Source organism: Gymnodraco acuticeps, unplaced genomic scaffold (genome assembly GCF_902827175.1).
Source record: "Gymnodraco acuticeps unplaced genomic scaffold, fGymAcu1.1, whole genome shotgun sequence".
Classification (NCBI taxonomy): domain Eukaryota; kingdom Metazoa; phylum Chordata; class Actinopteri; order Perciformes; family Bathydraconidae; genus Gymnodraco; species Gymnodraco acuticeps.
The window spans coordinates 572754-598626 of NW_022992199.1; the positions used below are offsets into that span (position 1 = coordinate 572754).

The 25873-nt window shown below is 40.1% G+C and overlaps 1 protein-coding gene across 1 annotated transcript in view; it reads right to left on the minus strand.

Annotated features, from left to right (window-relative positions):
• The window catches only part of lrrk2 (leucine-rich repeat kinase 2), a 66765-nt gene that overhangs the window by 9608 nt on the left and 31284 nt on the right, over positions 1-25873 (minus strand). The window contains 18 exon segments of the mRNA XM_034205552.1: positions 344-534; positions 1812-1924; positions 2023-2169; positions 2710-2901; positions 3924-4070; positions 5782-5936; positions 7949-8136; positions 8414-8502; positions 10569-10770; positions 13520-13738; positions 15149-15276; positions 16502-16725; positions 18077-18256; positions 19039-19227; positions 19322-19415; positions 20195-20343; positions 22491-22741; positions 24386-24576. Coding sequence (XP_034061443.1) covers positions 344-534; positions 1812-1924; positions 2023-2169; positions 2710-2901; positions 3924-4070; positions 5782-5936; positions 7949-8136; positions 8414-8502; positions 10569-10770; positions 13520-13738; positions 15149-15276; positions 16502-16725; positions 18077-18256; positions 19039-19227; positions 19322-19415; positions 20195-20343; positions 22491-22741; positions 24386-24576 — 3049 coding nt within the window.

Genomic DNA, 25873 nt, shown 5'->3' on the forward strand with positions numbered 1-25873 from the left:
CAAAATGATACTGTAATGTACGATATTGTTATTTGATCTTTTATCAGTCAACATTTTTCGAGGAAATAAACAACATTTCCAATACTTCCAAATATTGTCAAGAAAATAGACTAAACAAGACAAAACAAGACAAGCAATTAAATGCCATAATTCCCAAAAATAAATGTCCGTTATTCGTCAGATTGCAGTAAAATGGGAGAGAGAAGAAAGAGACAGAGAAATCGAGCGGTTTGACATGCAACAAAGGTCCTAAAGCTAGTGGTTATGGTTCAATTGCACACCCTTTAATCATAACCCATAATTTGCTGACCAATGCTCTCCTTGTTCACCCCTCACTCCGTACCTGAGTCCGTCGGCCACCTGCAGGGCGATCCTGTGCTGCAGCTTCCGGTTCAGGCTGCCGTTCTCGTGCTCAAAGAGGGAGTCCAGAGAGCCTCTGAGAGCCAGCTCCATCACCAGGACCTGAGGGGAGCAGCCGGCCCCCAGCAGAGCCACCAGGCTGGGGTGGTGGAGGCGGCCCAACACCGTCAACTCCTGGAGGCCAGCGGAGAAAGAATTTAGTCATTGTAATGTCCAAAACACATATTATTTGTTTACGTCACTTTTATTTGTATTTGTTGAGCACTTCCGGCAATCGTCACGTTGGGAAAATACTGAATGTCCTCTTCCAATACATGTAACCATGATAACAAAGGTATCCCAACTGTAGCCAGGATGTGTGATGACCTAGAAGAGCATCAGGACTGTTTGAGGCATATGATAGCTATGTGATTAACATGATGATTCAGCCTCTATGGAGAAAGACATATGACAAGCATGCTCATTTCTGACGTGGAGCTAATCTGAAGTAAACATTGAAGACTGCTTTCTATTCCTCCATCTTGTGACTGTGAAACTCCCTCTCTTGGATATCAGCATGTGAAGGACACTGCTCAGGAACTAGTTGATGCTCTGTATGTGATGACTACTTCCATTCTGGAGAGGATCACAGATACATGGATCCTGAGGTTGAAGCTCAAGCCGGGGACGAGGGATTATTAACATTTTTAAGTATTCAGAAAATGTCGGAATTTTTAGATTTTGAGAAAAAGTGAGAATTTAGAGAAAAAGTCAACATTTTGAGAAAAAGTCATAATTTTTTAGATTTGGATAAAAAGTAAGAATTTTAAGAAAAAGTAAGAATTTTAAGAAAAAGTAAGAATTTTGAGATTTTAAGAAAAACTAAGAATTTTGAGATTTTAAGAAAAACTAAGAATTTTGAGGAAAAAGTAAGAATTTTTAGATTTTCAGAAAAAGTCGAAATGTTTTGATTTTCAGAAAAAAGTCAACACTTTGAGAAAAAACTGTAGGATAACCTAGAATAACCGGTATTCCTCCATCTTGTGACTGTGTAACGCCCTCTCTTGGATATCAGCATGTGAAGGACACTGTTCAGGAACTAGTTGATGCTCTATGTATGTGATGACTACTTCCATTCTGGAGAGGATCACAGATACATGGATCCTGAGGTTGAAGCTCAAGCCGGTGACGAGTGACATGTCACATGGGTGTGGTTTGTGTATATAGGTCACCTGTTTCATGTCGGGGTGCGGATGACAGAGGGTGAGCTTGTGCTGACATTTCTTCTGTTGACCGTCTTTGTCTAAGTTAATGTGTGTTTTGATTTTGTTTATTAAATATATTCAACCTATCTTACTTCAGTATAGACTTCCTCATTGAAAACGCGTCGCAGCATAAAGACAAGCTAAGCCTCTCGGCGTGGGAATTGAGCCGCCACATGGACTGTTTGGTGGTTAAATGATCAGCGGTACCTGTCTGAGGAGTCTGTAGGTGTAAAACTCAGACGCATGCTTGTTGAATATTTTCACGGCGACTTCTTCATTTTTGTAGACGCCTCGATAGACAGTCCCGAAGCCGCCGTCCCCTGTAGAGGACAAACATCATATATTTACACATCCCTTTTAAACACTTATGAGTAAGAAAAAAAAAGTATACATGTCTAAAGAAATCAGGGAGGTGTACCCAGACGGTTTTCTTTAACCATGTCCACCTCCAGCTCCTCGCTGTCCAGCATGGTCCCCGCCGGCTGGTCGCTCAGCACCAGGTCCGGAGCGATCTGAGAGATGGGGAGTTTGAAGCTCGGGTCCTCCGGGTTCACCAGCAGGAAATCTATATTTGATCAAATCATAATAACCAACATTTTAGATGTTAAGGTAGGAAGATGGGGAGCTTCTGAGCACATTTAGAAAACAAAAACGTTGAGGTTAATACTGACTTTTATAGATTAAAATCTAATTGTTGAATTCATGCAAGAGGCGAAACGTTTTACGGGGATTGACAATAACCAATTTTTTTAATAAATGAAAATTAATAGCATGTTGATAATACAAAACTGTATTGAAAAAATAATCTTCTTCAATCATTACATTATTTCCCATTCTTGCTTTGTCTCCCAACACACACTTGAATTTTTCACAATGCATTTCCAAAAAAAGTACAAAACAAACGGTAAAAGACGACGAAAGACGAATTTGACCGATAGATTTATTGACTTGTTCTAATATAGTAGTGCGATAATAGCTATAGGAAGCTTACTGAAACCTTTTTGGCTTGTATAATACGATAATAATGTAAAGGAAATCAGATATTGTGGCAGCCATAATTCTCACCGACAAAAACAGGTGTTGTATTTAAGTGTGATTTATGTACCATTTTCACACTTGGTGAAGAGGTCCTCCAGCAGGATCCGGCTCCTCTCCTGCCCGTCCTGGAAGCTGTAGAGCGCCCACTTCTTCAGGAGAGCTTCTCCGCTGCCGTGCACGTCCGTGTTCAGCAGGCCGGGGAACCACTCCTCCAGCAGCGAGTCCACGTGGTCCACGACCTGACCCAGCAGCACCCGGCCTGAGGGGGGGGACAGTCAACCATTTTAGAAAGATTGATTGATTGATACATTTTATTTCGAACAAGTAAGATAAATAATTACAAAACAAAACATTTTTTGCAGTACATAGTCATGTAAGAGAAATCAAAACAAAAAATGACATTTACAACAACAACAACAGCATTAGCAACATAAACAGTCCCACATCTAGTGTTCGACAAGGAGTGAGAAGAAGTATAATTTATTTAATCTCACCCCCTTGTCCCTAAATGATTTATTTCTAATCTAGAATCTGCAATAATTATCATTATTATTAATTATTATTATTGTTATTATTAATCTGCTTTACCTGTTGACATATATACATATACACATATGTACATACACACATACATACACATATATACACATATACACACCTACATACTCACACATACACATAGTCAAACACAAGATAGATATTAAGTGTCCTCAAAAGATAAAAGCATGGATGGAAGTTTGTTCGTTTTGTGGTCTTATTTTCTTAATTGGTCATAAACAACTGAAAACATTCAGGAATTGACGATTTATTAAAAAAGGTGTATTTTATTGAGCTTTATCTTTAGGTGTGAGAGTAGCGCTTGAACGTTTTGTCCCTGATGTTTTGTGTGATTTTGAGATGATTTGCATATTTATGTGTTTGGGCACTTTTAGGCAACACTGGAAACACTGCAGTGCCTCTGTGTGATTTATTTTATATACCTTTTAATTAAGACAAGCGATTTATAAGATAAGAGATATTTTACATCCCTTTTTTACTTTTTATTTATTGAATTGTATTCCATACATGCTGTTTTCAAAATAGAAATCTAGTCAACATTTTTTACATACAGTATAAAATAGTTTGCCTCAAAACCGTTTTTTTAACCTGAAGAAAACATAAATAAATAAAAAATAATTTAAAAAAGCCATTTCAATAATACAAAATGTTTGTTTTTTTAAATGTATGATATTGCCAAATGTGTACAAGATGATGAAATATAAGGCACAAAAAAAATAAAACCTTTTCGTGAGGAGGGCACAGTGATCCTGACGAAGCTGGAGGGGTTCTGCTGCAGCGAGGCGGCCTCCAGCAGACAGTACGCCTCCGGAGACCAGCTCAGGTACACTCCTCTCCTCCAGTAGATCCGGTTGGGCCGCACCACTTTACCTGGAGAACACACAGCATGAACATTCATTCATTATTATCTCTATCATAGTTTAAAGATGGTGTTTTAAATGTCAGGTCAAAGGGAAAAATCGTCATCTCAGTTTCTATTAAAACAAGTTTTGCCATTCCAAACTCAATCAAATTCTTAAGACATAAAGCTACACAAGTAATTACAAAAAATGTGTATAAAGGGCTTGTGCAATATCAACATTCCAGTATATCATATCATGTCATGCAGCTCTTATATACAATACAATACAACTTTATTTATAAAGCACTTTAAACCTCCAGACCAAAGTGCTGTACAGGCAAATAGGGCATCATATGACAAGTAGAGCATTTTGATATTTGAAAGGCGAAAACTACATTTCCTACAATTGTTCCATGAAAAATGTACTTATCGTATCAGATTATCGAAAAAGTTGCCGATTATATTACTGTCGATCAACATATCTCTAATCTACGGTACAGTACCATGTATGAAAGAGTTACTGTGTGTACTGTAGAGCAGGGGTTCCCAACCTTTATTGTGCCAAACCAAAAATGTTGTCAATTTTAACTGATTTTAATATTTACTCACCAGCAGCAGCAACAGAGGCTAATTGTATGTAACAGCCTGAACAAATACTAGAACAATATGCATCCAAAACATATTAACAACGTTTTAAAAAGAACCGGTGTCGTTTTTTCAGAAAAACGGAAAACCAAAAAACCGACGTTATTCAGTTTTTAAACCAAAACGGGAAAACAGATAAATCAACGTTTTGGTTTTGTTTGTATGATTTACGGATAATCCAGTGATGGGAAAACGAGGAGAAGGCGCATTGTGAAGGAGGTGTGTGTGTGTGAGAGAGAGAGAGAGAGAGAGAGAGAGAGAGAGAGAGAGAGAGAGAGGAGAGAGAGAGAGAGAGAGGAGAGAGAGAGAGAGAGAGAGAGAGAGAGAGAGAGAGAGAGAGAGTGTGTGTGTGTGTGTGTGTGTGTGTGTGTGTGTGTGTGTGTGTGTGTGTGTGTGTGTGTGTGTGTGTGTGTGTGTCACTGGCATTTGTTTTCAGAAGATATTATGATAGTGTCGTTCGTTCCGGTGCACGTCCGACAGCATTTAGCACTACATTGAGATTAACATTAAACTAACTTATTTTGGGAACACCCGCATATAGGCTACTATGGAGTTAGCCAGATGTGTGTAAATTACTGTTCATGAATTAATGACATTAAGAAAATGGCATTTAAAATCAGTCATTAAAAAGAAAAGCTAATAAAACATATAGCTCTACACCCCTGGCCGACATGTCCTTAAAATGAAGTCCGAGTTTGAAATATATCAAATAATGTATGCACTGCCATTTCCCCACATAAACATTACAGTCTGCAATCAAGCGGTTGTCTCCTGTGCGCTCCTCTTACTACTTGGCGCACCGGTAACTTTCTCGTGCGCACAAGAGGCTGAGACCAGGCTGAGCCGCCGAATCCCTCGGAACATCATAAAAGCTATTTTCAACAGTTATCTGGTGGAAGATTAACTAGGCTACTGGATGAAATAATATGACTGGTATAGGTGCGGACATTTAACACTTTTTAAAAAATATATTATGATCATTTTTATATATTTATAATTCTGCAAATATTACGATAAACTCACAGCTATTTCGCGGCCCTGCAGTAACACCTCCACGGCCCGGGGGTTGGGAACCCCTGCTGTAGTGTAACTCACCTCTTCCACAGAGCAGGAAGGAGGAGACCTCCAGCAGGCGGCTGATCTGACGCGCCCAGAAGTCCATGGGGAAGTACGGCATCTCGTACAGACGCACAATCACCTCCGAGTTCTCACAGTGAGGCAGCTCGATCACCGGCCTGTCTTTGGACAAACTGGAACGGAAGAAAGAGTTAAAGGTCCCCTATTAAACTGTTTTCATCAATATATTATAGGTCTCAGATATATACAAACATGTCTCTGAAGTGTTAGGCTCCAAACACCAAACAGATCGTTGCAGCATTACCCATAATCCCCTCTGTTTCAGCCCTGTTTCCAAAGTGCTGATTCTCTGTCTGTGACTTTAGATGAAAATAAGGAGCCCCTCTCCACGCCCCTCTGAGAGACATTTGGTTACAAAGAACACAAGGCGCTTTCACATCGGAGTACTTTTCCCAGGAATAGTTCCGATAGTTCCTGGGATTTTGCGTTCACACCAAAAAGATCTGGAACTAGAAAAAAAAATTCGGGAACCTTTTCCCCCCTTTTCAGTGCCAGCTAGAGAGGTGGTACTTTCCTGGGGAGGAAAGGGTTCCAATTTCTATTGGCTGGGCGAATTGCAAACCACACCCCATAAAACTCAGAAAAGTTTTTTGAAGCCTCCATTTCATTTGCTGGCATTAGCATTATTAGCATTAGCCCAGCGCACCAACGGAGAGAGACTAACTTATGGCAACACAAAATAAAACGTTGGAGCGGTGGAGTGCTGAGGAGGTGTCGGCGCTTCTGGCGATTTACCCGGGACTTCGGGTGGCGATTTACTGCCACCCGAGGACTCCGGGACTTCGGGTGGCAGTATACGCCGTGAAGTTGTTTGCGGCCTGCCAGTAAACCCAAAGCAGAAGAAGAAGAAGTGACGCTTCATTTGCGTAAACCTCCCTCGGGGACTTATTCCGGTGTGAACGTGATCTACTAGACAGTTCAGGAATTAAAGAGTTCCGGGGAACTATTTCTGGGGAAAGTACTTGGTGTGAAAGCGCCAATTGGTGCTCTAGGAGGAGATTCAGGTGATAAGGTGGGGTGGGGGTGGGGGGGTTACCTTGGTTGGTGATTGGCTAATGGTTACAAAAGCCAAAAAATCGTTATCACATCACAAAGTGGCCAAAATCTGATCAGCTTATTTTCAGACAGGTTTTTATAGAAATGGATCAAAAAGAGAGAGAATCTTTGTTCCTGAAACTTTCAGAGTCTCTTTCCACAGAGGGGACACATGTTGATGTAGAAGAGACATGAAGAAGAGGGGACACATGTTGATGTAGAAGAGACATGGAGAAGAGGGGGACACATGTTGATGTAGAAGAGACATGAAGAAGAGGGGACACATGTTGATGTAGAAGAGACATGGAGAAGAGGGGACACATGTTGATGTAGAAGAGACATGGAGAAGAGGGGACACATGTTGATGTAGAAGAGACATGAAGAAGAGGGGACACATGTTGATGTAGAAGAGACATGAAGAAGAGGGGACACATGTTGATGTAGAAGAGACATGAAGAAGAGAGGACACATGTTGATGTAGAAGAGACATGAAGAAGAGGGGACACATGTTGATGAAGAAGAGACATGAAGAAGAGGGGACACATGTTGATGTAGAAGAGACATGAAGAAGAGGGGACACATGTTGATGTAGAAGAGACATGGAGAAGAGGGGACACATGTTGATGTAGAAGAGACGTGAAGAAGAGGGGACACATGTTGATGTAGAAGAGACATGGAGAAGAGGGGACACATGTCGATGTAGAAGAGACATGGAGAAGAGGGGACACATGTTGATGTAGAAGAGACATGAAGAAGAGGGGACACATGTTGATGTAGAAGAGACATGAAGAAGAGGGGACACATGTCGATGTAGAAGAGACATGGAGAAGAGGGGACACATGTTGATGTAGAAGAGACATGAAGAAGAGGGGACACATGTTTGATGTAGAAGAGACATGAAGAAGAGGGGACACATGTTGATGTAGAAGAGACGTGGAGAAGAGGGGACACATGTTGATGTAGAAAAGACATGAAGAAGAGGGGACACATGTTGATGTAGAAGAGACATGAAGAAGAGGACTTTGCACAATAGGTGACCTTTAAGAAGTCTTAACAATGGCAATCCCCCAAAAGAACATTAGAAAAGTACCTGCTGGGTATGAGCAGCTGGTCCTCTCCGAAGGGCAGAGCGATCAGAAACTTCTCCAGCAGTTTGAAGAACTGCGTCAGGTGGCTCTTGGGGAAAGATTTGTTCTCAAAGAGGAACTTCTCCACCACGGAGCGCTGAACCACTCCTTTAGGATGCTCCCAGAAGCCACAGCCCTTTAACGTGAGTTTCTACACAGAGAGACAACATCAGCATATCTGACACATTCTTTAGCAGTCATGTTCCTGCATGAGGGGTTGATACAGAGGTGTTATGTGGCCGCCGATTGCTTCTTTGAATTTAGGATCAGCTATTCAAGAAGAAAATAAATAATGTGTATGCAAAGTGTTTGTAGGAATACATTGTTCTTAGCTTATATAATGTTTTGTCTTTTTACCTGCATGATCTCCTAACCTCCTAAGAGAAAGTGAAGCATGTGTGATTGTCTCTGTGTTCAGATGAAGCTACCTGTGAGATGATGTTGCACAGCCACTGTGGGTCGATGAAGTAAAGCTCTTGAAGCTGGAGCGTCGGATCATCAAAGTGCAGTAACACCCCTTTGTGACAGAGGAGGAGAAACAACAGGCAGGCGTGGTCAGATATATTGAGACTCTGTTTCAAAACTAAAAGTAAAACGTCTGCTATGTACCCAATTTGGCGGTCGTTGAGTGTAAGAAGTGCCCACACTCAACATTACATTACATTTAGCTGACGCTTTTATCCAAAGCTACTTACAATAAGTGCATTCGACCAAGAAGACACAAACTTGAAGAAAACAGAATCATAAAGTACATCAGGTTTCATAGAGCCAAAACATTTCAAGTGCTACTCAACTGGCTTTAGATAAGCCAGTCGCTATAGCAACTCCAACAATTGGCCTAGCAACGGCTTAGCAACCACATTGTTTTGTGAAAATGTATCTATATATATTTATACACATTTATTCTCGCGAGATCTATCAGGGGTCGTTGTAAGTTAAAGCACGAACTGTTACTTGGCTAATGTTGTTATAATTCTCAGTATGTGAACACAGATCGAAAATGGAAAGATTTCTCACAAGTCAGTGTAAACGACCGCGATCTCCAACGGAGCCGGACAACCCTGTGTGTGTGTGTGTGTGTGTGTGTGTGTGTGTGTGTGTGTGTGTGTGTGTGTGTGTGTGTGTGTGTGTGTGTGTGTGCGTGCGTGCGTGCGTGTGTGTGTGTATGTGTGCGTGTGTGTGTGTTTGTGGTGTGGTGATGAGGTTAAATGCCACAGCATGCCAGTTGAAACAGTGAACGATCGCTATTGTGTACCCTACTTGTACGCTCAGGGTGTAATGGTATTATACAAAAATACTGTAGGAGCACAGAAACGGTGTTCAAATTCTGCTTTTACAAACTTATTTTGGTTGTGCTTACCTTGCAGAGTAATGTTATACGTGTCAAAGGAATGCTTTAATGTAAATATTAATGATAATATTGTAGCGTGTCCAAGTTAATAGTTATGTCAGTTATCAGATGTGCACAGTTCAGTACATTTGTAAAGTTATTTAGGCAATGTTGTTGGTGGGAGTTAGGGAGAGACCGCCCCTTCCAGGGTGTGTGTGTGTGTGTGTGTGTGTGTGTGTGTGTGTGTGTGTGTGTGTGTGTGTGTGTGTGTGTGTGTGTGTGTGTGTGTGTGTGTGTGTGTGTGTGTGTGTGTGTGTGTGTGTGTGTGTGTGTGTGTGTGGGTGTGTGTGTGTGTGTGTGTGTGTGTGTGGAGGAGTACGAGACGGTAGGAGTTGTGTTCGAGTGTGGGGAAAAGTCATAATGAGTGTTATACTATTGATTGGTTCTGTAAGGCGTGGCTGTGGCCGTCAATACCAGAAGATAAAGAGAACGTTTTGGACATTGAAGGCTCGTGATCTGTGGTCTTGAATAGCGGTGAACGCTACAATATGAACAGGCTCGTGCTTGGCCCACTGGTATTGTTTGTTTATGTATTTTGAAAATTAACTAGCAACGCCGTGCTGTCATATAGCAACTGCTAAGCTACTGCAGCAAAAAAATCCATGTTTGTTAGTAATTGTATCGCTCGAAGTGGAGTCGAAGGAGATGAGTTTTCAGTCTGCGCCGGAAGATGTGCAAGCTATCTGCTGTCCTGATTTCAATGGGGAGCTCATTCCACCATTTAGGAGCCAGGACAGCAAACCCACGTGTTTTTGATGATGGGAAACCTTTTGAATGTTATGAGTGCACCATACAGGTACTCCATGCACTCACAATAGCACATGTTATTTCACAAGTATGCAAATTGAGACCCAGCACAGGTCATATTGAAGTATGTTGAGTTAAATGAAGATGACCTGAGGGATCTGTGCACTATATGCCTGGCTGCTAAATCCTCAGAACTGTTACAGGGTGTGTATTTTGTAAATTGAGTAACTTGTTTGTTTTTTTGTATTAGAATTTTTGTTATCTTCAATACTTTTGTATGCATGCTTCTTAGGAAACATTAAGCTGTCTTTGGCTCTTTTCTGCTGTAACAATGAACATTTCCCCTCTGTGGGACGGATAAAGGTATTCTGATTCTGATTCTGGGATGTTGATGAATTTGGACTCTATATTTAATAAGAGGTATTTAAAGTCTTGACTCTACGTACCAGCCTCACTGAGGAAGTGCACGGCGTGGGGAAGCTCCGCCTCCTCCAGCTGCAGCTGACTCTCCTGGATGAGCTGCAGCAGCTCCTGGTGTCTGAGGACAGGGAACTCTGCAGGAACCCGGGGTCTCTCCAGCAGAACCCGGCGCTCCAGCTCCACGTAGCTGTCGGGAACCAGCTGGCCCATCACAGGCTGACCCTGGATCTGTGGACCAGAGAGGAGATGAGGACATGAGGACGGAGGAGAGCTACATAAAAGGAAGGTGTACTAAAGATTTTTAATTCACCTGAACTTTTTAAAGAACATCCATAAACATTCATCTATTTGCATTTTGCAAATTATTATAGACTATTTTTGCACTATTTCTATTTTATTTGTATTTACTTGCACATCTCAAAACATTCTATTTTATCTGTTCTATTTGCTTATGTCCTATATATATTCATGTTGCACTGTTGGAGGAGCCTGTGACCTAAATATTGTATTGCCATATCTACACTGTAGCCAGAGATGGCAAAAGTACACAAATCCTTACTCAAGTAGAAGTACAGATACTCGTGTTTAAAAATACTCTGGTAAAAGTAGAAGTACCGACTAAACTTCTTTACTCAAGTAAAAGTAAAGAGGCTTTGAAATGTCCTTCAGTAAAAAGTCCCCATAACTAGCAGCTGTTTTAAAGAGTACCTGACCTCCCTTTATATTAATAGAACAATAATGTCATTGTTAGCTAATGAATGTTTCCATGCTGAACAACGGCAACATGACAACGTTTCCATTGGTCCCTCTTCTTTAGAGAAGACCAGGAAATGATGGATACACGGATCGTGTTCAAATCAATAGGCACGCAATGACTCTAAAGAATAATGATCACGCCACCAAACACACATTCAGACTAAAGGAACCAGCTGTTTGGAAAATGAGAGAAGTAGGAAGTACAGGTATTTGAGTTACATGTAAGAAGTAGAAAGTACAGGTATTTGAGTTCAACATGTAAGATGTAGAAAGTACAGGTATTTGAGTTCAACATGTGAGAAGTAGAAAGTACAGGTATTTGTGTTCAACATGTAAGAAGTAGGAAGTACAGGTATTTGTGTTCAACATGTAAGAAGTAGAAAGTACAGGTATTTGTGTTCAACATGTAAGAAGTAGGAAGTACAGGTATTTGTGTTCAACATGTAAGAAGTAGAAAGTACAGGTATTTGTGTTCAACATGTAAGAAGTAGAAAGTACAGGTATTTGAGTTCAACATGTAAGAAGTAGAAAGTACAGGTATTTGTGTTCAACATGTAAGAAGTAGAAAGTACAGGTATTTGAGTTCAACATGTAAGAAGTAGAAAGTACAGGTATTTGAGTTCAACATGTAAGAAGTAGAAAGTACAGATATTTGTGTTCAACATGTAAGAAGTAGAAAGTACAGGTATTTGTGTTCAACATGTGAGAAGTAGAAAGTACAGGTATTTGTGTTCAACATGTGAGAAGTAGAAAGTACAGGTATTTGTGTTCAACATGTAAGAAGTAGAAAGTACAGGTATTTGAGTTCAACATGTAAGAAGTAGAAAGTACAGGTATTGTGTTCAACATGTAAGAAGTAGAAAGTACAGGTATTTGTGTTCAACATGTGAGAAGTAGAAAGTACAGGTATTTGTGTTCAACATGTAAGAAGTAGAAAGTACAGGTATTTGAGTTCAACATGTAAGAAGTAGAAAGTACAGGTATTTGAGTTCAACATGTAAGAAGTAGAAAGTACAGGTATTTGTGTTCAACATGTAAGAAGTAGAAAGTACAGGTATTTGAGTTCAACATGTAAGAAGTAGAAAGTACAGGTATTTGTGTTCAACATGTAAGAAGTAGAAAGTACAGGTATTTGTGTTCAACATGTGAGAAGTAGAAAGTACAGGTATTTGTGTTCAACATGTAAGAAGTAGAAAGTACAGGTATTTGAGTTCAACATGTAAGAAGTAGAAAGTACAGGTATTTGAGTTCAACATGTAAGAAGTAGAAAGTACAGGTATTTGTGTTCAACATGTAAGAAGTAGAAAGTACAGGTATTTGTGTTCAACATGTGAGAAGTAGAAAGTACAGGTATTTGTGTTCAACATGTAAGAAGTAGAAAGTACAGGTATTTGAGTTCAACATGTAAGAAGTAGAAAGTACAGGTATTTGGGTTCAACATGTAAGAAGTAGAAAGTACAGGTATTTGTGTTCAACATGTAAGAAGTAGAAAGTACAGATATTTGTGTTCAACATGTAAGAAGTAGAAAGTACAGGTATTTGTGTTCAACATGTAAGAAGTAGAAAGTACAGGTATTTGTGTTCAACATGTGAGAAGTAGAAAGCACAGGTATTTGTGTTCAACATGTAAGAAGTAGAAAGTACAGGTATTTGAGTTCAAAATGTAAGAAGTAGGAAGTACAGGTATTTGGGTTCAACATGTAAGAAGTAGAAAGTACAGGTATTTGAGTTCAAAATGTAAGAAGTAGAAAGTACAGGTATTTGTGTTCAACATGTGAGAAGTAGAAAGTACAGGTATTTGTGTTCAACATGTAAGAAGTAGAAAGTACAGGTATTTGTGTTCAACATGTAAGAAGTAGAAAGTACAGGTATTTGAGTTCAACATGTGAGAAGTAGAAAGTACAGGTATTTGTGTTCAACATGTGAGAAGTAGAAAGTACAGGTATTTGGGTTCAACATATAAGAAGTCAAAGTTAAAAGTCGTCAGAAAAATAAGTAGTGGAGTAAAGTACTGATACCAGCAAAATGTACACATAACAATAACGAAGTATTTGTACTCCACTACTTCCCACCTCTGACTGTAGCCAATGTGCAAATGACAATAAAGCCTTGAAACTTGAAAGATGCTAATTAAAGCAAATGATAGAAGAAACCAATGTTTCATCAAAGGTATAGATTTTGACCACACACAGCCTTTAATCAGCTGTTTGTGCCTTTTTACCTTGAAGCCGCTGACTTCCCTGGCGATGGCTTTGCGCAGCTTGGCGATGGAGTCGGAGTCCTCGCAGACGGACACCATGTGGTAGTCTCTGATGGCGGGGAAGCCCTGGTGGCTCAGCAGCTCCTCTCTGATCTTCGAGAGGCAGGACTGAAGCTGCAGGTCATCGCTCACATCGGTGTGTGTTCCCACCAGGATGACCGGGGACAGAGGGGCGACGGCCTGGAGCACAGAGGAGAGCAGGGGGTTAAGGAAAAGGGGAACATATCGATATAATTGACATTTCAAAAATACCGTGCTTATAAAAATGAGTTCTATCTTTTATAAAAAGGTTAGAAAAGTGTCAAAGGAACTATACTTTCACAGGAAGACTAGGGGTAGAGGAACGTGAGAATTTAGGTTATTGTCAAATATCTGGAACGAACTACCAGAAACCAACTCTTACTACTTTTAAATCCAGGCTGGAGTCTTTCTTTTTGCCGCTGCTTTTAATTGAACTATTCACATCTTACACTGCACTGTAACTTTTATGTACCTGTGTTATTCATGTTTTATCATCTTTGCCTTTTAATGTTTCTAATGTGTTTTATGCTCTTAATGTCTTTTTGTAAAGCACTTTGAATTGCCTTGTGTTGAAAAGTGCTATATAAATAAACTTGCTTTAAAAGTGTAAATGTTTTCTCTTAAAACACAGGAAGTAAGAATAACACATTTATTAATTTTATTGGTTTCCTTTTCGTGTTTTGATTAGTTCATCGTTATGCATCGCAGTTTTAACTGTATTTATTTTGAGTATGCTCTGTAATAATATCATTTCTTAAATGCAAATTTAAAAAATGAAAACACAGAAAATAAGTCCACCGATGGTGTGACACTTTCCATTATTATTATTATTATTATTATTATTATTATTATTATTATGTTTTCTATGGTTTTATTAAACATTGCTGACATTTAAATGACAAAATATTTTTAAATGAAAATATTTTTTGTATTTAAAATATTTTTTAATTGTTCCCATATCATCTGTAACTAGTGACTTACAGTATATCTTTAAACAATAGGTTTAAAAACAATCCATATTTATATTCTATTATATCATCACGCTATTGATGAAGCCTTTAGTCCAGGGGTGTCAAACTCAAGGCCCGGGGGCCAAATCCGGCCCGCGACTTCATTTTATGTGCAAAAGAATATAATACGTTTATTATACGGTTACATGCCACTTTACAGAAGCAGGTTGCCCATAAACTACATGTCCCACAATGCATCTCGTTTTGTGACATGCCACTGAAGAGACTTGCAATTATTTGCCCTGGACTTCTGCTTTCAAACGTAGTTGGTAGTTAATTACTAAGTTATCATCCTATCCAATTCAGAGGCAATAGTGTAATATAATATATTATTTTATATATATATATTATATATTTATAATATATGTATATTTATATAGTTACAACCGGTCCTTTGAGTGCAACCATAATGCTAATGTGGCCCGCGATGAAATTGAGTTTGACACCCCTGCTTTAGTCCCTTGTTTGTGATACGTTGCGTAACAGGATTCAATCAGCCCCCCACTCTGATCTCATCAGTTATTAATGATAACTTCCTGACTCTTTGGCTCTGTGTCACCTTGATGTTGAAGAGCCAGGGCTTCAGGGCGTCCACCTGACCGGCCCCTTTGCTCAGGTTGTAAACCACCAGGTAGAGAGCTCTGGAGGTGAGGAAGTGAGGGTGAGAGCCGCTGAACTCCTCCCCACCTGGGAGGAAGAGAAATGAAACTAAATCACATCAACAGCTGAACAGGACACTTACATATCAACTGTGTGACATATTCTAATCACTGTCTTACAACATGAGACTCACATGAGATACATTCTCCCAAAATCACCTATTATTGAGCCTACTTTAGGAACAGAATCCAATCACTTTAAATAGTTCGATCATTTTTCAGCTTTTCAAGGCACTGACATACAGTAGTCCTTTATCATCTGGTTGGTGAAGAAACTAAGGCTACAATTAGACATGGAAATGATAAAGGAATGACTCAAGACTGGATGGAAAGTGCATATTGGCTTTGGCTAAGGCTTTGAAATTGTACTAATCTACAGAAATGATTTTTTGCCGAAAAGAATGAGTGTATTTTTCTGGCCATTTATGCTGTCATTTGTTGACTAGGAAGTTGTGCACGCTTTATTTATCTTGCGTGGGTTATATTACATTAAAGTCAACTTTATTGTCCATCTTCCAGTTTGTGACAGACAGCACTACAAAAACTCAAAATCTTACCCAGTATATTTGTCTAATATCTAGTCAGAATATGTCGTTACACATGATATAAGACATAGTAACTTCAGAAGTAACACTGCAGTGAGATATAGGCTCTTGTTTTAGACTATGCATCATCTTGTCAAGTCAAAACATCTTATTTTGAGTCGTATCTCAGATGAAACATCTCTTTTTACATATTTATTAGAAAATCACCATCTACCATCAGAAAACAGAACACTTTTGAGCATTTGCGGCTTATATTGTAACAACATCTCCTGATTCTGGTCAAATATAGTTCAAAATGAGTTCTTCCAGCTAATTAGAAGATCTGATTTATCTAAATATCCCGTCTTATTTCAAGACATCTTACCAAGCTAATTTTCACTTGTTCTATTGGCAGACTTTTGCACTTATTTCAAGTGAAAACACCTTGTTTTCATTATTGTTTAACTTGTTTTTGGAGCAGCATTTTTTCCAGTGAGAGAAATCGAAATACCGTTTCCCACAATCCCGAATATAAAAGCAAATATATATAAAAAATATGTATGCAAATATGTATATACCTATATACATGATCTCAAACTAATGACTTGCAAATATTATTGAGACTTCAGATCTTAGTAAAACACATCTTTGTATCTGCAATTTTATTTAAGGCCTCTTCTAAAGTTGAAGTTGCTCTGTAACTTGAATACTTGTCGACATCAAGCTAACCTGAGAAGTCCCAGACGTTCAGCACTATCTTCTTCCTGTCCCGCTCTCTGATGGACCATTCCCGGACGTCGATGCCGACAGCGTTCTTCTTGGAGTTCATCACGGGGCGCTTCAGCTTCATCAGCTGCTGGATCAGAGTCGTCTTCCCACTGCCGGCGTTCCCCACCACGATGAGCTTCATCCGGTAGTACGGCACGGCCTTCTTCAGCCGCTGCTGCAGGAACCTGGGAGAGGGGGGGGGAAGATTTATTATTATGAGATTTATTTCATTGTATGGTTTTTTTTACCATGTCTTTTCCACATTCAAAAAGGTCCCCCATTACACTGTTTTTCATCAATATATTACAGGTCTCAGATATATACAGAACATGTCTCTGAAGGCTCCAAACACCAAACAGATCATTGCAGCATTACCCATAATCCCCTCTGTTTCAGCCCTGTTTCCAAAGTGCTGATTCTCTGTCTGTTACTTTAGATGAAAATAAGGAGCCCCTCCCCACGCCCCTCTGAGAGACATTTGGTTACAAAGAACTCAATGGTGCTCTAGGAGGAGATCCAGGTGATAAGGGGGGGGGGGGGGGGGTTACCTTGGTTGCTGATTGGCTAATGGTTACACAAGACAACACATCGTTATGACATCATAAAGTGGCCAAAATCTGATCAGCTCATTTTCAGACAGGTTTTTATAGAAATGGATCAAAAAGAGAGAGAATCTTTGTTCCTGAAACTTTCAGAGTCTCTTTCCACAGAGGGGACACATGTTGATGTAGAAGAGACATGAAGAAGAGGGGACACATGTTGATGTAGAAGAGACATGAAGAAGAGGGGACACATGCTGATGTAGAAGAGACATGAAGAAGAGGGGACACATGTTGATGTAGAAGAGACATGAAGAAGAGGGGACACATGTTGATGTAGAAGAGACATGAAGAAGAGGGGACACATGTTGATGTAGAAGAGACATGAGAAGAAGGGACACATGTTGATGTAGAAGAGACATGAAGAAGAGGGGACACATGTTGATGTAGAAGAGACATGAAGAAGAGGGGACACATGTTGATGTAGAAGAGACATGAAGAAGAGGGGACACATGTTGATGTAGAAGAGACATGAAGAAGAGGGGACACATGTTGATGTAGAAGAGACATGAAGAAGAGGGGACACATGTTGATGTAGAAGAGACATGAAGAAGAGGGGACACATGTTGATGTAGAAGAGACATGAAGAAGAGGGGACACATGTTGATGTAGAAGAGACATGAAGAAGAGGGGACACATGTTGATGTAGAAGAGACATGAAGAAGAGGGGACACATGTTGATGTAGAAAAGACATGAAGAAGAGGGGACACATGTTGATGTAGAAGAGACATGAAGAAGAGGGGACACATGTTGATGTAGAAAAGACATGAAGAAGAGGGGACACATGTTGATGTAGAAGAGACATGAAGAAGAGGGGACACATGTTGATGTAGAAGAGACATGAAGAAGTGGATTTTACATGGTAGGTGACTTTTAAAAAACACATACAGAGACAACAATAATGCAGTAAATAGCATTAACAGTATTTGAGGTCACCTGACGATGTCTTTGGTCTTGCTGCCGATGAGTTTGAGGTCCAGCTGGAGGCGCAGGCCGTCCAGCGGCAGGTCCCACAGCCGGCTCAGCTTCCCCATCTCATTGGGGAAGAAGCGTAGGTTCGTGTTACGACTCACATCCAGAGAGGTCAGACCCTCCAGCAGGCCGATCTGTGGGGGGGATCTGAGGAGAGGCAATACAAGCAGGCATCAACATCTTGACTGTCAATCAGCTAAAGACCACTCCCCTACCAAAGACCACTAAACTCCTTTAAGGCCTATGACTCTCCCCCTCCCCTCAAAACACTGCAGGCAAAAACAGGAAGATTGAACATGGTTTTAAAAGTTAAGAGATTTCTATTTCTTATTCGAGGTACCGATTGATTGTTGTTAGGAGAATGGGAACAATATAATAGTGTTGATGCACTTATGATTTAAGTAACATTGAAAACCTGTTATATACTGTATAATCTTCATATTATTTTTTTAATGAGACAAACATTTCATATTTTATTATCCATCAAACATCAACCTCTTGACTATATTCTCTAAAATGAGTGTTTTAAACCACATGTTCATAAAACTACGTCACAAGCAACTATAGCTATTTTATGCAGATACTATATATACTTTAAAAATATCAGTATTTGTAAGCAACTGTGACTGAAAGAATATTGCTTTTATTTGACCTTTTTATGGTTATTTCATTTCATTATTATTTTTGTTTTAAGAAGGGGAGGTCAAATAAGATTTTCTTCACCCTGCTCCTTTCCACCATGCGCTATACAAAAAAAACACAAGTATAAGTTATTCCATGTTTGGAATAAACAAATACAAAAATAGAAAATGAACATATACTGTACTTTTTACAGCATTCATTAGTCTGATATCGACATGTAATGTTGTCACAAAGAAATGAGCAGCGCATAACAAGAAACTCCTTTGTCAGGTAGACGTCTCTCTACCTCAGAGAGCTTGTTGTCACTCAGGTGGAGTTTCTCCAGGCGGGTCCACTTGTAGAGCGGCCCGCTCAGATCCAGGACTCTGATGCAGTTCTGACTGAACATCAGCTCTCGCAGGCTGCTGGACTCCCAGAGCGCCGGGCCGGGCAGCGCCGCGATGCTGTTGGTCCGCATGTCCACCGACCGCAGGCTGGACACATTTGAATTACATTTTTACTATTAGAAAAGGCATGCATACAATGTGTGGAGAGTCCACAGACTTGTATGAATAAGAAAAGACTTACTTTGGGAGACTAAGGATGGCCTCAGGAATGGAAGTGAAGTTGTTGTTTGCCAATTTAAGTGTTGTGATCTTGGATGGGAGATGTGAAAGGGAACCTGGAGAGGGCAGTAAAGACATTTGCATTTTGTAGGAAAAAAACGTCATTTAATTACTCAAACTTGTATGGATATATTTTTCAAATTAACTGGCACATAAAGCAAATCTACCATATATCTTACTGGCAATTTGAATAAAAGCTCTTCTTTTCAGTAAAAAATATTGTCTGTATAGCTGATGTGGGTGTTTTTATTTTTATTTATAATTGAACTTTGTTAGAGGGACTTTTGGGTACCACTGTACAATAAGACTACCCTTATAAAGGGTTTACGAATAGTTTGTAATTCATTCATTAATTAGGTTGTGAACACTTTATAAATCATTAATAAGCTTTTATAAGACATGAGGTAAACAGGGCGACTGTGACCTGTTGCTTGCCAAATAGTGAGCCCACATTTATCTGTACTGCTAAGCCTTATATTGGCTACTTAGATTACGTCATCTTCTTCATCAGCCAGCATCCTTGGTATCTGTTGTTCACTGAGTTGATTCTCAAGTAACCAATATAAGGCTTAGTCCTCTTGCCAAATAGTGAGCCTGTGTTGATGTATGAAAACTATGTTAGAACTGGTTTATAAATGGTTCTTAATGATTAATAAAGTGTTTACAACCTAATTATAAACCCTTTATGAATCCTTTATAAGGGTAGTCTTATTGTAAAGTGGTACCGACTTTTGTTTAGCTTAAATACTCTCAAATATTTAGTTTAGCCATCTCAAATGAAACCTGTGTATCTGCTAGTTCAGGTCTTATCCTGAATGTGATAATCAGTACTCACAGATTCTGTTCATGGAGGCACTGAAGGTTTCCAGCTTGGGGCAGCCGGTCAGGAAGCCAGGAGAGATGTTCTCCACGCTGTTCTTGCTCACATCGAGCAGCTTGATCTCCGGCAGACACAGAGGCACAGACAGCTCAGAAACACTGTTACTGAAAAGAGAAATCAGAGCAATGTAAGATGTCTTTAACATTCTGCAATTAGACAAATCAATTCATGATGCTGTCAGTAATTAACGCAGCAATGTCTTTCCTATTTCATTTTTTGTATTTTCTTGCACTATTTTTTCAGTGTTATTGTGTTGCATTGTGGGAGGAGCCTATGACCTAAGATTTTCATCGTCATAACTACACTGTAGCTACGTACGTATGACTAATAAAAGCCTTGAACCCGATGTGACACCATTCATACTAAAGGAAGAAGTTTGTTTGGAGTTTATCCAGACTGCTTGGAGGGAAATGAGAGGCTAATGGATTCAGTCCTGTTAAAGGAGCAGCGCGTCTCCAAAAAACAGAGAACAAAATGTCCCATGACTTTGGTGCTGAATGAGGACTTTACATATATTTCTATTTTGTGACACGCATCAACAACATTTTAGTTTTTCTCTCATACACTACCACTCACTTATATTAGGCTTACTTATATAGGCCATATTTGATGATTACGATGAAATGCTTTCTATACTAAAATAGCCAAGACCATAAGGCCAAACGTGTATGTGTGCACTTTTTTACAGCAATTTAGTTTAGAAGGGTATCTGAGAAATGTGGCCCATAAAGAACATTTCATTGACTATGATTCTGATTTACAGCAGATATAAATCGAATTATATTTCTGTACTTGAAAGCACAAGTAAGAAGACACCATTTTGGATTCGTTTAACACAATAGCAGTCATTATAGCCACTTAATGTGTTGGACCCTCTCAGGAAATACCCCATAGTCACTGGAGATGTTCCCAGCGTTCTGCTATGCAATAAATGGTTTGAATCAATTCTCATAATCGCTAAACGGTCATATTTCCTTCTTTCTAAAATGCGAGAAATTTGGTAATTAAGTGAGGAAACAAAATGTAAAAACAATGTCATAGCAAACAAACTAATCAAATCCAATAAAATGGGCATTCACTTCCTAACTGCCAAATCAGGACAGTTTCTTCTCAGATGTTCAAACCAACGGGCGGCCGAATATAAAATAAACATTTAACTATACAGACATGTTTTCAAGGCCTTTTCTGCCACTCAAAAACCTCTTTCCACCCTCTGTCTGAAACCAGAGCCTAGTCTGCTCTGATTGGTTAGCTGGCCGGCTCTGTTGTGATTGGTCAACTTAGAGATGTCCCGTCCCCTAGCCTATCAAGTACAATGTGTTGGAGCGCTAGCCAATAGAGTGCCACAGTGACGCGTCCTAAAACCCGGAAGTAAGTTAGCATTTGAACACGTCCGGTTCCTTCGACAAAAAGCAATGCAATCTCTCCATAGGGTTTAGGAAAGCAGCTGGAACTAAGGTCTGTGGTTGAGACACATTTAAGAGACGGGTCACGTTTTGTTCTACGACATTAAATCCATCAGCAGTGACCCCACTGGTGATTTTTGAAGAGTTTGCGTGTCTGAAAAACGATGGTTGTTAACAAGTGGCTGAATAGGACTACAGAAGTTGTGGAGGCCGTTGTACCTCATTACACCGAACACGTAAACACTCCCGCTAAGTTAGTTTCCCCGTGTTCTGCTTGAAAGCAAGTCCCTGCCTCCTGCAAACTGTAAAAACAAACGCTTCAACTTGTACCATTTTGAATTTGTATGTTTGAATATGGATCTGAAGTTGGCGTGACGTTGAAGCAGCGACCCTGCTTATAGCATAACGTTAGCATTTTGCTTCTGGCGACTAGATTTATGATTCGAAAATTATAAAAGTAGGGTAGACCTATGGAGATTATCCGGCTGAACAAAACGTGACCCGTCTCTTAAATGTGTTTCAACCACAGACCTTATTTCCAGCTATTTTCCTAAAGCCTACGGAGAAATCTCATTGCTTTTTGTCGAAGGAACCGGAAGGAGTTTACTTTCAGGTTTTAGGACGCGTCACTGTGGCACTCTATATAAGCACAAGTGTTACATAGTGATGTCACTGAAGTAGAAAAAGGAGTCCAATTGAGGCGTTTCAGGCATTTTAGCCTTTGCAGAACATTTACATGCACTAAATCTATAAAACACACTACAGGAAAGGGAACACCCTATAAATGTTTCTGTATAATAAAATAACTCCCCCTAATACCAGATTTTTCAGTATCCAGAACCTACCCCTCCATGAACAGCTCCTCCAGCTGCCCCACGGCGCGGCCCAGCTCCTGGGGGAACGTGCTGATTTTGTTGAAGGACAGATTGAGTTGCCGTAGTGACGGGCAGCTGACGGCGGGGTCAAAGGTCAGCAGCGGACCCACACAGTTCCTGGATACGTTGAAGGTGCTGAGCGAGTACAGAGACAGCAGCTCCTCCGGCAGAGACTGCAGCTGATTGGCCTGCAGGTCCAGCCGAGTCAGACTCTTCAAACTCTGTCCAATCAGAAACAGGAACAGCTTCAGTGTGCGTCTTCTTTTTTATTAAAGGTCCCCTATTATACTGTTTTTCATCAATGTATTATAGGTCTCAGATATATACAGAGCCTGTCTCTGATTGGCTGAAACACCAAACAGATCATTGTAGCATTACCCATAATCCCCTCTGTTTCAGCCCTGTTTCCAAAGTGCTGATTCTCTGTCTGTTACTTTAGATGAAAATAAGGAGCCCCTCCCCACGCCCCTCTGAGAGACATTTGGTTAGAAAGAACACAATGGTGCTCTAGGAGGAGATTCAGGTGATAAGGGGGGGGGGGGGGGGGTTACCTTGGTTGCTGATTGGCTAATGGTTACACAAGCATCGTTATGACATCATAAAGTGGCCAAAATCTGATCAGCTCATTTTCAGACAGGTTTTTATAGAAATGGATCAGGACAAAAAGAGAGAGAATCTTTGTTCCTGAAACTTTCAGAGTCTCTTTCCACAGAGGGGACACATGTTGATGTAGAAGAGACATGAAGAAGAGGGGACACATGTTGATGTAGAAGAGACATGAAGAAGAGGGGACACATGTTGACGTAGAAGAGACATGAAGAAGAGGGGACACATGTTGACGTAGAAGAGACATGGAGAAGAAGGGACACATGTTGATGTAGAAGAGACATGAAGAAGAGGAGACACATGTTGATGTAGAAGAGACATGAAGAAGAGGGGACACATGTTGATGTAGAAGAGACATGAAGAAGAGGGGACACATGTTGCGTAGAAGAGACATGAAGAAGAGGGGAAACATGTTTGACGTAGAAGAGACATGGAGAAGAGGGACCCATGTTGATGTAGAAGAGACATGAAGAAGAGGAGACACATGTTGATGTAGAAGAGACATGGAGAAGAGGGGACACATGTTGATGTAGAAGAGACATGAAGAAGAGGGGACACATGTTGATGTAGAGGAGACATGAAGAAGAGGGGACACATGTTGATGTAGAAGAGACATGGAGAAGAAGGGACACATGTTGATGTAGAAGAGACATGAAGAAGAGGAGACACATGTTGATGTAGAAGAGACATGGAGAAGAGGGGACACATGTTGATGTAGAAGAGACATGAAGAAGAGGGGACACATGTTGATGAAGAAGAGACATTAAGAAGAGGGGACACATGTTGATTGTAGAAGAGACATGAAGAAGAGGGGACACATGTTGATGTAGAAGAGACATGAAGAAGAGGGGACACATGTTGATGTATAAGAGACATGAAGAAGAGGGGACACATGTTGATGTAGAAGAGGGGACACATGTTGATGTAGAAGAGACATGGAGAAGAGGGGACACATGTTGATGTAGAAGAGACATGAAGAAGAGGGGACACATGTTAATGTAGAAGAGACATGAAGAAGAGGGGACACATGTTTATGTAGAGAGACATGAAGAAGAGGGGACACATGCTGATGTAGAAGAGACATGAAGAGAGGGGACAACATGTTGATGTAGAGAGACATGAAAGAAGAGGGGACACATGTTGATGTAGAAGAGACATGAAGAAGATGGGACACATGTTGATGTAGAAGAGACATGAAGAAGAGGATTTTACATAATAGGTGACCTTTAATGGATTTATTGTGGTGGATTGCACGCTACCTGGCAGAGAGCGGGGGGGAACTCCAGCAGGCTGTTGTGGCTCAGGTCGAGGCGGAGCAGGTGTCCGAGCTGCTGCTGCACGAGGTCGTCGTCCATCAGGCAGGACAGAGATGCCAGCTCGTTCCCCGACAGGTCCAGCAGCCGGACCCTCTCCCGCTCTCTGAACACAGCAGAGCCCTCGCCTCCTAGCACTGAGGAGGAGACAGATTATCATGGTGGGAAGACTCAAGCAAGTAAAGAGCTTTTACATCGGGAAAAATGACGTGAAGAGAGAGACGTTTCAGCAATGTTTTAAAGCATGTCCTATAATAACCAAACATTGCTGCTCTGATAAACTTCTTCAACAACTTGTAGTCTTAAACTAATGTGTAACTAGGGTTGGCAAAAACAGCCTTAGTTTTGGTTTAAATCAAGGACAATGGAATAAAAGGATTTGTTGTTTTATTCTTTTAGGATTTATGATCCATCATGGATTTCTTTAAAACAGTTGCTTTGATATCAGAGATGAAACATTTCCATGCCTTAAAATGATATATCAATATGTTTTCCCAATATCATTGACTTCAATCTTTTTAACTGACTTTGGTCGCATGATAACTGCCAAATATTAATTTATCTACAGGGTCTTCTAACCCTTTCAAATGCTTGTTAGTTTATGTAATGCCACTGTTTTTCTTAAATGGGAAGAAGCACCAAAAAAGCTTTGGTCAAAGTGTTGGAAATTCTGAGGAGTCTAATTTTAAATCCTGATTCAATAAAGTGCATGATTGTATGCTGTAATGGCCGTGGCATCAGATGTTATGGTTTTCATTTCTTTCAATGGGTACACTGAGTCTCACTATCCCTAAAGCCAAAAAGATTGGACATTTAAAAATACTGAAGACAAAAAGGGCCAACTTTGTGAGAGGGGATTTTTAAAGAAAAAAGCTTTTTATTCTTAATCATTTCACTGAACTTGAACAAAGAAAACATGCGTCTTAGGGTTGTTTATCATTATGTGTGTTTGAAGACAACACAGGTGTCTAATTTCTATACAAAGTGTATCATCTGCAGTGTAATTATTGTAAAAATAGTTACCATGAAATCAGTAACAGTGCAGATTAGTACAAGAGATGTAAAGAGAAACTGTGTTTTCTAAGCTGTTATCACACCATCTGTGATTTCATATACATTATAAAACGGACAAGTCAAATCAAGCAATCTGATTGGTTCTTAGCCGTGATATACTGAGCGTATACCACGGGTAGAATTGTAGTTACTTTTCACAACAAGTCAGTATCCCTCCGCGTCTGAGAAAAACTGTATACAAACTGCCTTTGCTTTTCAGCCTGGAACAAGAAAAGTAACGGGCAGAAACCCTCCTTTTTACGCAGCGGTCCAGACATAGACATCAAACGGCGACACATATTCAGTGTGCAGTTCCTTTGGCATTAGGGCAGGGATATCTAGATACTTCCCAAGGTTTGACATCATGAATTATGCCACTTT